The sequence below is a fragment of the Bidens hawaiensis genome, unplaced genomic scaffold (genome assembly GCF_021521415.1).
Source record: "Bidens hawaiensis isolate Kalapana, Puna unplaced genomic scaffold, B.hawaiensis_p1.1 tig00021016_1, whole genome shotgun sequence".
In the NCBI taxonomy this organism is placed as follows: domain Eukaryota; kingdom Viridiplantae; phylum Streptophyta; class Magnoliopsida; order Asterales; family Asteraceae; genus Bidens; species Bidens hawaiensis.
In genome coordinates, this window is record NW_027493243.1 from 239,186 (window position 1) to 251,762 (window position 12,577).

Genomic DNA, 12,577 nt, shown 5'->3' on the forward strand with positions numbered 1-12,577 from the left:
ACCCGCTAAGTAAGTTTTAGGAGCTAAGATTTTTCATATACATGTAAATGTTTTCTTACATATAAAAACGATATAATTTTATATAAGACAAATTAAATAATGAAAATGTTCAGTTTATAAAAATGTTTTATAAGCAAACCTAACATTTTTAAGAAATAAAATATGTTTTGTAAAAGCAATTAGAGAAATCATTAAACAAAAAATATATAAAAAGAACTTTAAAAATGTATAATTAATGTATAATTAATAGGAGAGAGAGGCGGGAAAAAACATTAAAAAATACATAAGAGAATGACATGTGGCATGAGGAAACTTTTATTTATTATATGGTATAGATATATATTTCACTTTTTTTTTTAAAATTTATACCATTAGATCTTTAATTTTCTACGTTTTTAGGCATGTGTCTTGCTATATAATTTTAAAAAATGACTATTTTTTTATTCCTTTTAAAAAGGCTGATGTGCATCTAATCAGAATATTGTGTTCTATTCCTACATCTAATTTAGTATTATAATAAGTTTTAATGTTCTTTCAGGTGCTGTTTGTTTTTTTAAAAAATGTCTGCGCAGACTCTTTTGCTTGTGCCGCGCATACCACGCGCAGACATTGTTGGTATCTACAAACTGTTTGTTTTCTCAAAGACATTTCGTTAAAAAACGTATGTGCAAGCTCTTTTTGGTGCAGACTTAGCCTATCCACTTCTGAGATCTTTTAAGGTCTGTAAAGGGTTAAAACACTACACCCTACCAACACCTATTGTCTACCACCACCACCACCACCACCACCAAAACCCATCGTTCGCCACCACCATCGTCCACCCCCACCACCCATCCATCGCCCGCCACCCACCACCACCGTCCACCACCACCACTGCCACCCACCCTCCACCACCACCATTGTCTACCACCCAACGTCCGCCACCACCACCGTCTACCACAATCATCCACCACCACCAATGTCCACCACCCACCACCGCCTTTTACCACCACCAACCACCACAACCGTCCACCGCCACCACCACCCACCACTACCACTATCACCATCCAACACCACCACCACCACCCACTACCAGTTTATTTTAGCAATTGACAAGACGTTAAAAAACAAACAGTCTTCTTTTTGCAGACTGCAGAGGTTTGGTCCACCTATTCTTTTACAGATATCTGCATATGCGATTTGCAGACAACAGGCGCTTTACCTCTTAAAAACAAACAACACGTTAGACTTGTACACATTTGTGTATCATGCGTCATCTATTCATTGTTGTCTAAAGCAAACGGCACACCTCTATTATATGGTTCTTACAATTTTTTATACAAAATTAGTTTTGAAATAAACACTTCTCTTTCAAGTAGTAAAAACTATAATACCTAAACGTAACAAATCGTTTTAAATGCAAGATTAAAATTTGGATTGTGCTAATCTAACCACAACTCTAGTTTTAACTGTATGTACCTATTCTTTTTTATTAAGTTGGTCACATTATCACTCTACTTTTATTTACATGGGATACTTTCACATTATCACTCTACTTTTAGTGGAAGAAGAGTACAAGAAACAAATGCCTATGCTCGTACTCAAATTGTCTGTCATTGTGAAACGATATGATTCAATTTTTTTGAGGCTCATATATGTATATCAATAATATCATAGTCCAAGTCAAATTCACAATTATTTAAGTACGAAAAAACGAAAGAAATGCTTTCTTACCACCAAACGAATTTAATAATTATATATTTGTGTATTTTAGCATCGCATCAATAGAAATTTCATCATCGAATTTGTAGAAACCACTACACCGAACTCTTAGTAACCTTAATAACGAATCTTAACCCACATTTCAATTATAAATAATAATATGTTAAGCCATAACACTATTTTGCATTTTAATTTGATTTTTACTATTTTTATTATATGACTTGACCAAAACCATTTAACCAAACTGGACAGAAAACCCAAACGTTAGTGACAGATAATCAGACGTCTGCCTCTCAAAATTTCCGAACTCAAAAGAAAAAAAAGGTCTGACTAGCCAGTGCAATAGGATATGCACACCTACATTTGTTGCTTTCCATTATCTTCTATGACTTGGACTTAAATTGTTGTGTACTGATTTGATATATACTACCTTTCCTTTTCGTGTCATTTGCATATTTTCAGTTGAGAAAGACATATTAACCTCATTGGTTGTGGGAAAACTATTATTATAGTCATGAATAATGTTGCTATAATCCAATAATATTGAAGAAAACTGTAAATGGTGATTTAGACATATATAAGAGGTCCTTTTCTTGGTTTAAAGATAATAAGTTATATTTTATACTTGTACATTTAGATATGAAAATTATTAGTAACACCCTTTGTACTCTTTATAGAGTTATATTTACTGGTAAACTTATGAAACCTTAACAACACCCTACTAACAACGATATTAGTTAAAAGTCTAAAACACGGCTTCCGCTAAACTAGTGATTCTTTTGTGAGAGGATTAAAAACAAAACAATTAAAGTTTATTTTTTTATTATTGTAGGAAGATTTAGAGCATTACTAGCATGTCTATTATCTCTATCTTTATAATTATACTAAAAATTACTATATTTTTTCTCTCATTTTTAATTAAATAATATTTTTATACCACTCGTCAACTCACAATTATTTAGAAAATCACTATTTTATCTCTCATCCACTCACAATCATTTATTCACTTTCAACAAATATTAGAAAATTATATATTATAAACAACGTTTCTTCAAATTTACTCATGAATAGTAACATTTTCTCTCTACTTCACTCACAATCATTATATAAAAAATGAAGCAAACGTTCACATCTTTTTGAGGAGCTGCTTTGAACTTTTTATTCACTCATATCACTCTATAAAAAATGAAGCACGTGTTCACATCTTTTTGAGGAGCTGCTTGAACGCTCTCTATTCACTCTTATCCAAACCCTCCACCCATGACTATATCTTCTTCTTTTATTTTAATTTATTTTTATTTTCTTATAAATAATAAAATTATATAACAAAGAAAACTTTTGTTGTTACTTATTTTAAATACAATGAGTATAAGTATTATTTACTAGCATAAGTAAAGAGTAACAAATTAATCCTAAAATGAGCGAATAGGAAAGTAAGGGGACTGTGCAAATATTTGATAAATGAAAGTTGACCGACTACAACTCTTCCTTTGCAAGGAAATAAATGCCTATAACGCGTCTAGACTCTAGAATTCACATCATCACATGTCTTTACTCGTTTACTCGTGATACATTTATTAATAAAAACATGTTTAGATTACAATTAGATATTGTGTAAAACCAAAAATGAGATAAGCAGTATATAAACTATAATGAGCTTGAATAAGTAAGTTTGTTAAATTATTCATATAGAAATGTTACCTTTTGTATTTAATAAAATACATGTAATACATAATAAATAAATATTGCTAAAGAAAAACTTAATATCGCGTTGTGAAAGAACTTAACTTAGGGGTTGCTTGCTAACCTCTTAATGATTCCATTAATTTGCCACTTACGCACCACATCCTTGACCCATCCCTACCCCATCCATCACTACACCGACGCACTCATCACTGACTGACTCGGAGTTTAACTGTTCAAACCTTTTACTGATTCATCACTTACTAGTGCATATGTTGCCAAACGGCCCCTTAAATACGAATAGTGTCAAATTTATATTGTTTTAGATTTTTTTTATCAAAACTACAACATTTTAGTTAAATACCGAGAAACAACTATTACTAATTTTACTCTACACAACATTTTTTAAATTATTTTTTATAATTCTATATCCTAGAACAAGTGTTGTACAAATAGCTAGTCGCTAGTCGGACGGTGGGTGGGGACTAACGATTAATCAGGATTAATAGGGATTAATCGGATCATTTTTATATACATGTATGCATTTTTATATGTAATTTTTAGTTTTATACATACGCAAACATATTTTTTCCGGAAATTGGCTGGAATCTTGCTAGAAACTGTTGATTTTGGCTGGAATCTCGCCAAAAACCGTTGATTTTGGCCGGAATCTTGCTGAAAACCACTGATTTTGACCATAACCTCATTAGATTAGGCCGATTAAGTCCGATTATCTTGATTTTGGCATGATTTGACCATTTACCGATTAACCCAAAATTAATCAATGAAATAAGGACTAACGATTAATCGACACATAGTTGAGATATTTACAACACTGTCCTAGACTTAAAAGGTTGTATTCACCATTACACAAGACAAAACATCTCATAAGAATTGCAACATTTTATAAAATTTTGTCTACAACAACAAAACTTGAGGGCTATATGTGTAACATTTTCACCATAAAAGTCCAATATTTGCAACACACTTCACACGTCGTCACATAATAGTCCCAAAGCAGTGTGTCTCATCCGTCATATTTGAAGCCTTTTTTTCCATTCATACCATGGGAAGAAAGCTTGATGTTCTCCTTGGCCGGAAATTCAAAACCTCAAAGTTTAAAGCCACCGTAAACCTTGCAGTCTCGCGTGTCGCTGTTCTTAAGAACCAGCGACAGGCTCGACTTGCGGTGGCAAGGTCTGACATTATTCAGCTCCTTCAGCTTAACCATCATGAACACGCGCTTCTTCGGGTACTATTTATTTAGTTATATATTATTTTTTTAATTTTTTTTTGGTTCGGTTAATTAAATTTTGAATTGTTGTGTGTGGCAGGTTGATCATGTGATCAAGGAACAGAACATGTTAGATGTGTTGGTAATGGTGGATGGCTATTGTCATCTACTATTGCAGATGGCTAATCTTATAGAAAAAGAAAAGCATGTACTTTGTAATTTATTTAATTATGTTACACTATTATTTACTAAACTAAACAAATAAGTATCATCGATGGCCGGTTACAGACGGATAAATTCCGTTAGTTATCAGTTACAAAATTAATTTTTATGACATATGATGAAGTTAAAAAGGCATTCTTAAATTTCAGATGGTTTTCCTAGAATGATACTCATTTATTTAGCAGTATTTGTTATTTTTTTAACATTTTGTTTTTAATTAAGGTAAATTTAAAAAGTTCCCAATTTTCATATAGCGATGCTCATTTTATTACCACTGTTAGTTGGTAAATTTTTTTAACATATTTTGTAAGTTGATCACACTGACGGTTAGTTACCGGCAAACGAATTCAGTCGATAATAACCTAGGTTTTTTTGACGAAACATGGTTAAGTTTGAAAACATCTAAATTTTAGAATGTTTTTCTGACGGTGAAACTTATTTGTTTAGTAGTGCTTGTTTCTAAAATTTTTAACAATAACGGTAGGTTACCCGTTGACTAATTTTCGTTAGTAATCACCAATAGATTTTCGACGGAATCTTGTAAATTAAAAAGTTCACAAATTATATGTTTGGCACTTTTAATTACTAACTTTTTTAACATTTTGTGCAAACTTACATCAGGGATTGTCCAGATGAGCTAAAAGAAGCAATATCAAGCTTGCTATATGCGGCTCCGAGATGCGGGGAGTTCCCGGAGCTTCAAGAGGTCCGGGAAATCCTCACGTCTTGTTATGGTAAGGACTTCGCTCAAGGTGCCATGGAGTTACGAAGTAACTCCGGAGTTAATACCAGAGTAAGAAAACAGAACATTATTAATCGTATCATATTATATCATATCATTTAATGTGTTCTCTATATTCATTATTCAAAATAAAACATGTTCTTGATGGTTTTAGATGATACAAAAACTATCCCCACGACAATCGAGTTTGGAAACCCGAATGAAGATTTTAAGCGAGATCGCAGCCGAGAACGGGGTCGTTTTGAAACTCGAAGATTCGTCTCCGGTAGTTGAAGAAGAGTCAACGAAAAGCGGGATTGCAAACGATTTGGTTGATGAAGTGTTGAGTTTTTCTGAATCTAGAAAGGGGAAAAAGAAATATAGGGATGTAGAGGACGCTGCACAGGCTGCGTTTGAATCTGCGGCCTATGCAGCAGCCGCCGCCAGGGCGGCCGTGGAGCTGTCGAGATCACGATCTTTTGGATCTGATAATCCCGACAGCCCGAATTCTTGGCCAAGAAAAGTACTAGAATATAACCTAGAAAAATCGAAACTCGAAATGAAAGACAATGTGGTTTTTGATGAGAGTGACAATGAGATTGAGAATGAGGTTATTGATTATTCATCATCAAAACAAGTGGAGATTGAATCAGGATTTGAGGAAGAGGTGAAGATGCAACCGCTAGATTTGACGAGGAGGCCGATGTCGGTGAGGACTAGACTAGTGTATGGATGGTAATGAGTAAGGGTGTTCATAGTTCGGTTTGATTTTTTTTCTTGTTTGATTGTGTTATAAGATTATATTTTTTGTACTTGATTTTAGCTATATGCTTTGGCTTTGAGGGAGTGATGTGGTCTTTAATGTAGATATATATTTACTATTTAAATATATATATTTTCTAGTTACTAACGTTGATGTCATTTGGCCATATATTCATTTGACAAAAGGGCAGTAATTTGATTTTGATGGTAATGATTGGGGTAGGGTAGTAGAGATGAGGTAGGTAATAGAGATGAGCAAATTGTATCGAATAAGTATCGTACCGTTATCAAATCGAGTATTAATTCGGTACTGATTTTTTGAGGTTTCGGGATCAATACAGTACCAATATTTTCTAAATTTTTGCCTCAAGTACAGGTATCAATACCCATATTTGAGGATTTTTGGTACTGGTATTTTCGGTACCTATACCGATACCGAGCTCATCCTTAGGCCGGCGATTGTTTTAATACACTACTAGTAATGTTAATAATTCAAATAATATATTTAGGTTCAGTTGGTTTTTAAGATATATTCAAGCATGCTTCTTAGGCTAAGTGTAATACTAAAACGCCCAAGGTCATCTCATCAATATAAGGGGCAGCAAGGGCGTTAAACACCATTACACTGAGGGCGTCAAGAGCTTTAAAGGCAAGCTCGTGTGTAAACATGCGCTAGGGCAGATGAAAGCTACAAAAGTTTTGGGTCAATCTAGAGTAGCCAAGTGAATTGGCTGTATAGTGAGACGCCAACCCACTAGCTTTTAACGCTTTTCCAGATGGGCTCTAGGGTCTCTTAGATCTCTGTTTTATATACTCGACTAGAGTTGTACATCCATACCGGTTTACTTGTCACTAACCGGTTTCTACCCGAAAAAAACCGGCGAGATTAGTAACTGGCTTTTCATTTTGGCCCCAAAACCGGTATAACCGGTTAACCGAAACCGCTTTTAGATTTTAAAAATATTTTTTTAACCCGGTTTTTCTCCCGGTTACATTCCCGGTTTCGGTTATACCCAAAATCGGTTGTACCGGTTAGGGTTTTTATGCTTGAAAACCGGGCAGTACCCTATCTGATTAACTGGTCTAACTGGTTAATTGACCATTAACCATTGGCCGGCTATTAAATTATATCTGGTTAACCGTTTTGTGCATATCTAACCCGACCTCATCGTATGCGTGAGAAAAATATTATTAACATACATATCTAGCAACAAATTGTGTTACATTCCGGATTTGCTAGTAATTTTTGGAATTGGGTTAATTACTAATTAAGTTATTTAGTGTTAGTTGTATCTAATTTGACTAATGAGGTTAGGCAATATAAGTAAAAGGAAGTATTAAATTTGAAGTTTTCGAAAGAATAATAAATAAACCTATATTTTGTTGCTTCTAGAATTTTAGTGAACTTGCGTTGCCCACTTACGTGTGTTTGTTTGTTGTGTATGAAATAGATTCCTTTATTTCAACTATATGGCTGCTGATATGTTAACTCAAACACGATAACAATGATGAAACAACAAAAGATTGTAACATATAATCTTTAATGAAAAAATAAACAAAGAACTATTAAGGTATATTTACCTCTAATTTTAGAGCTACGATTTACGACACATATAACTAGAAGCTAAGTAATACAGGTTAGTATTTTAGGTAAACGGGTTCAAGTAATAAACAGATTAAACGGGTTATGATTAACACGTTAATAACATGAAAAACGGGTCAAATTGGCTAATAGGCCAAACCACGAACAATTCACTGTGCCTTCCAATACGTTTAGTCGTTTACTTGTCTAAAAAATAATTAGATAATTATGCATATTGTATCTTAAATTTAGATAAATATGCATCAACTATCATATGGTCCATTTAAAATATACTTGTATCTCTTATGTAGAGGTGTACAAAGCCGGTTTTAAACTCAAACCGAATCAGTTTATAAACCAAACCGGTTTGGTCAACGGACGGTCAAAATTGGTTTGACTCAAACCGGTTCGGTTTATAAACCGGTTTAGAAGCAAGACAGGCCGGCTTGGTTCAGGTCGGTTCGGTCCGGTTTAGAACCGGTTAAAATCGGTTTTTCTCAAACTGGTTTGGTTGTTCAAAAGGGAAAACGGTATAAACTGGCGGTTTGGGTCGATTCATGAACCGATTTAAGTGAAATCGGTTTCCTTATCAAACCGGTTCGGGTCGGTTTGTCGTGAACCGGCCCCCAACCGTTTTTTACACCTATATTCTTATGGCCTGTTATGGGCCAATGTTACTATGGCCCGAAATACAAATGATGCATTTTTCTTGATCGTAGTCTCCTACCACTAATCTTCTCATAAAATTGTCATTTTTCTTGACATTACAAATCCCGACCCGATCATTTATAAACAGGCCGAGTTGGATTTTTCTAAAGTTTAATTAAAAGTGTAACAAATCAGATTGGTAGAGTTTTAATGCATATAACGTACTAAATCATTTAACTAAATATTATATTATTATACGGATGGTTTGTTTTTATAGATAAAAAATAAAAAAACGTGTGCACTCCGCATTTTAATAGAATTTTCATGCATATATTTATTTCTCTCAAATCTTTACCAAACAAAGTCACCTTTCCATGAAGCTGACTTTATGCATGAAAAATTCATGTTACACATAATAATATTATTAAATTTGGTAAAATAAATATACATATGCATTTCATGATAGTGAGTTGTCATCTATGACTCTTGTTGATGAAGGCCTTGATATGTAAAAACATTTCTTGAGTTTGCCTTTGTGAAAGTGGAGATTTGCCAAGGATTTGAAATGCATGGCCAACACCTTTATACACCACATGATCTACTTCAATTCCTGAATTCTTCAAAACACTACAAAATTCCATGTTCCTATCTTTCAAAATGTCCAATTCTGATACACATACCATGGTGGGCAAATACGTCATTCTTTCCAACTTAACCGACCTATTGGCCATCGGGTTGCACCATGGATGGTCACGGGTTGCTCCTTTCGGCAACGAGAGTCTCCAATATGCGTCCGAGGTTATTAGGTTGAGTGCAGAGCCAGGTGGTTGGACCATGAGAGTTTCTGAGCTCGTTCTTGATTCACCACCAAAAAAGGGCTGGATTAGAATGTTACCTTTGAATATTAATGGTTTAAGATGTGCCCGATCGGTGCACACTCTTAATGCCATATTATGTGCTATATTGCCACCCGCACTATCACCAATCAAATACATGTTAGAGAAATCACATTGCTTTATCCACCACTTGTAGGAACCACTTAGAGTTTGTTGTTTCACCCACATAAGTGCCTTTTGCGCGTCTTCATACGCAGCCGGAAGAGGGTTTTCAGGGGCTAAACGGTATTCTACCGACATGATCACGCAACCAACTTTACGAGCTAAAAGTGCAAGAAATTTATGGTAACAACTCCATGAAGCCGAACCAACACAAAACCCTCCTCCATGAAAATAAACAAGCAACGGGACCTTCTCATTGCGATTTGGGGCATAAAAGCGTGCCCAAATATTTGTAAACTTGTCGATCACCTGATCCATGCATGTTACCTCAAATGCACTGGGCAACGTACACGTGACACGTGAAACGATCTGGGCTCGTTCCACGTGTCCATCTTTATAAACTTTAATTAGACCGCCGATCTCTTCAACTAAAATCCTAGGGTTTTGAGGATTTATGGTAGCTTTTGGAAGGCTTAGAGTTGAATCTAAGCTTATTCTCATAGCTTTGATATTATGTTGTGAAATGTAGAGAATTTTGAGCGTTAATACTTTTGAGTTTTGTCCATTGCATAATCTATATATAGGAAATATCTACCAGAATAAGATTGGCACATCCCCCCTCTCTGAGGGCATTATGGGTATTAAAAATTTTAAAGGCTAACATTTGCATGCCATACAAATAGAAAGTGGGCAAGTTTCTTTAAAAGGGAGTATATTGGTCAACTTTAATGTCGCTACAGAATATTGTTGGAAGCATAAAATATATTTAGCACATTTTTTTGGGTGTGTGTGGGGGTGGGGTGGGGGTTGCTTATCTTTTTTCTCAGTGGTTCAGTGGTAAAAATTCACGTATGTTACTCTGAAAATTTTTATACGTATTGAGTTCATCCTTCTATTTCCGGAAACACAAAGTCAGTGACTTCCCCCCCCTTCTATATAAAAGTCCAAGCTTATGCGCATATGAGCTGCAAGTTATTTGACCTATTTTTGTTTATCCCCTCTTATTAAAGGATCATGAATTTCTAATTTAATAAACATGACAAAATTAACATGAAAATAATCAGATTTTAAGTTAATAAGTTGATAAGTCTAGCTAGCATTTTTGTTATGTTAAGCTTAAGACAAGTTGTACCGGGCTCACATGCTGAAACTATTTAACAAACAATACGTCTACTGTAATAAAATTAAATGAGTCAACAAAATTTAAATAGCAAAAAATAAAAATATATAGTTTATATGTTCAACTTGTCAACCCATTTACGATTTGTGTAACCCATATTTACAAGTTTATTATTCTATGTTTACAACCTGCCAATATGTTAACATTTTCACAACTTGAACCAATTTACAAACTAGCTCGTAACATGTTTAGACAGGTTGATTTCCTTAAAGCGAATAAAACGACCGATTGTGTTCACGTGTCTGATATTTACCCTCTAATTAACGAATATGTCAACTCGCTAACATGCTAACCTGATATAATTAACACCAATATTGTTTTCATATATTTAATTCGGATGCTTCGATCTACAAGAAGTTGTGCACAACTAATTTATGAGCAAACAAGTGGGGTATGCATTGTTGACACAAGGGTAAAAAAAGACAAGATTTGACATTTGAAAAATGTGGCAAAAGTGTCAAAAACCAAAGAGGCCTAACTTCATGTTGTCCCCCAATAACCTACTTTCCGTCAACTTTTAGGCACCTTAACTCTATGTGGACTATATGGTAACAAGTCACAACTCATAAGCTCTCTTTAATTTGTTTTTATTAGAGGCTAGGTATTACTTTTGTAAATATTACATTCCATATTATTTAATAAATATTACCATCCAATATATGTTTAATAGTTTACAAACCAACAAATGAATGAATAATTGAATTTGAACTAATTTCATTGTCTCAACCACAATATAACAATTATCAATCTAGTTATTTAAGATTTATAATCCTTCAAAATATTTTATAACCATCCTCTTGTTTTGTAGGTCCAAGATACGGGATCAAACAACGTGTTCTTGGATCAATCTTCTTAAGAGCTAGCGGAAATTACTCTAAAGTAAACCGAGATCTCGAATCTTGTTTGGTTGGTTATTAACCGGTTAGGGTTAAGGAAGGAGAGGGAGCGAAGAGTTGTTGAGTGGATAACGTAATTAGTTTGTCAAATAGGATGCTTAGTGCATGGAAGGATGCACTATTTATAGTGCATCTCCATGCACTTGCTTTTTATTATAACCGGCCAAATGGGCTTATATTACATGGTCTCGGGCCCAAACGTTATTACAACAACGAAAGCTACAATAAATACATCGTGATAAACATGAAATAATACAAAATACTAAACAAACAAAACGGCCCCCTACATCTTCTTCCATCATGTATGAGTAAGGATTATCAAATGTATTAATTTTATTTAAAATAAAGAATATTATGCTTTAGTAGAGGAGAAAAAAATAACATTGTTCTTAGGGAGGTGGGGGCACAACCTGTCGGAAATCAAATCACTAGCCGACAACTAACTAGCCGTCCTTGAACCCGCTGGACACCGCTACCACAGGCGCTCCATTACCGTGAACCTGCTTTCTCTCTCTCTCTCTCCCATACACAAACAAACATCTCACTCTCTTATCTCGCTTCTTCAGGTATTAATCATCATACCCTCTACTGGCACCACCATACCCTCACCATCGGCGGCGACGTTCTTGCCCTACCCAAAACCCCTTACCCTTGAGTACCCCACCTCCACTGTTAAAAAAACAGGTATTTGCTATGGCCAAATCTGTAGCAAATCCGTAGCAAAATGGGTGTTTGCTACGGATTTGGTTCGTAGTTACAAGTCCCATAGCTAACTTATTTGCTATGGATTTTAGCTATGGAATTATAATTTGCAACGGTTTTAGCTACAAAAAGAAAAGTAACTAATTTAGCTAAGTTAGCTATGAATTTTGCTACTAGAATGTTTGCTACGAATTTTTAGCTACCGATTATTAGCTATGGACATTTAGCTATGAAATTATTGCTACAAA

The 12,577-nt window shown here is 34.5% G+C and overlaps 1 protein-coding gene and 1 pseudogene across 1 annotated transcript; one reads left to right on the forward strand and one right to left on the reverse strand.

Moving 5' to 3' along the window:
* The first annotated feature begins 5,445 nt into the window (after window positions 1-5,445).
* LOC143562412 (uncharacterized) lies at window positions 5,446-6,344 on the forward strand. Its single transcript, XM_077050221.1, has 2 exons — window positions 5,446-5,633; window positions 5,737-6,344. The coding sequence occupies exons 1-2, from the start codon at window positions 5,598-5,600 to the stop codon at window positions 6,298-6,300; spliced, it is 600 nt and encodes a 199-aa protein (XP_076906336.1). The 5' UTR covers window positions 5,446-5,597; the 3' UTR covers window positions 6,301-6,344.
* A 2,678-nt stretch (window positions 6,345-9,022) lies between these two features.
* On the reverse strand, window positions 9,023-10,087 carry LOC143562413 (putative carboxylesterase 6 pseudogene; annotated as a pseudogene).
* Window positions 10,088-12,577: the final 2,490 nt, after the last annotated feature.

Bases quoted from the DNA above. Each gene is read 5' to 3' on its own strand.
- LOC143562412 (XM_077050221.1), top strand. From the start codon at position 5,598: ATGGAGTTACGAAGTAACTCCGGAGTTAATACCAGA. The intron at 5,634-5,736 runs GTAAGAAAACAG...TGATGGTTTTAG, and splicing joins ACTCCGGAGTTAATACCAGA to ATGATACAAAAACTATCCCC.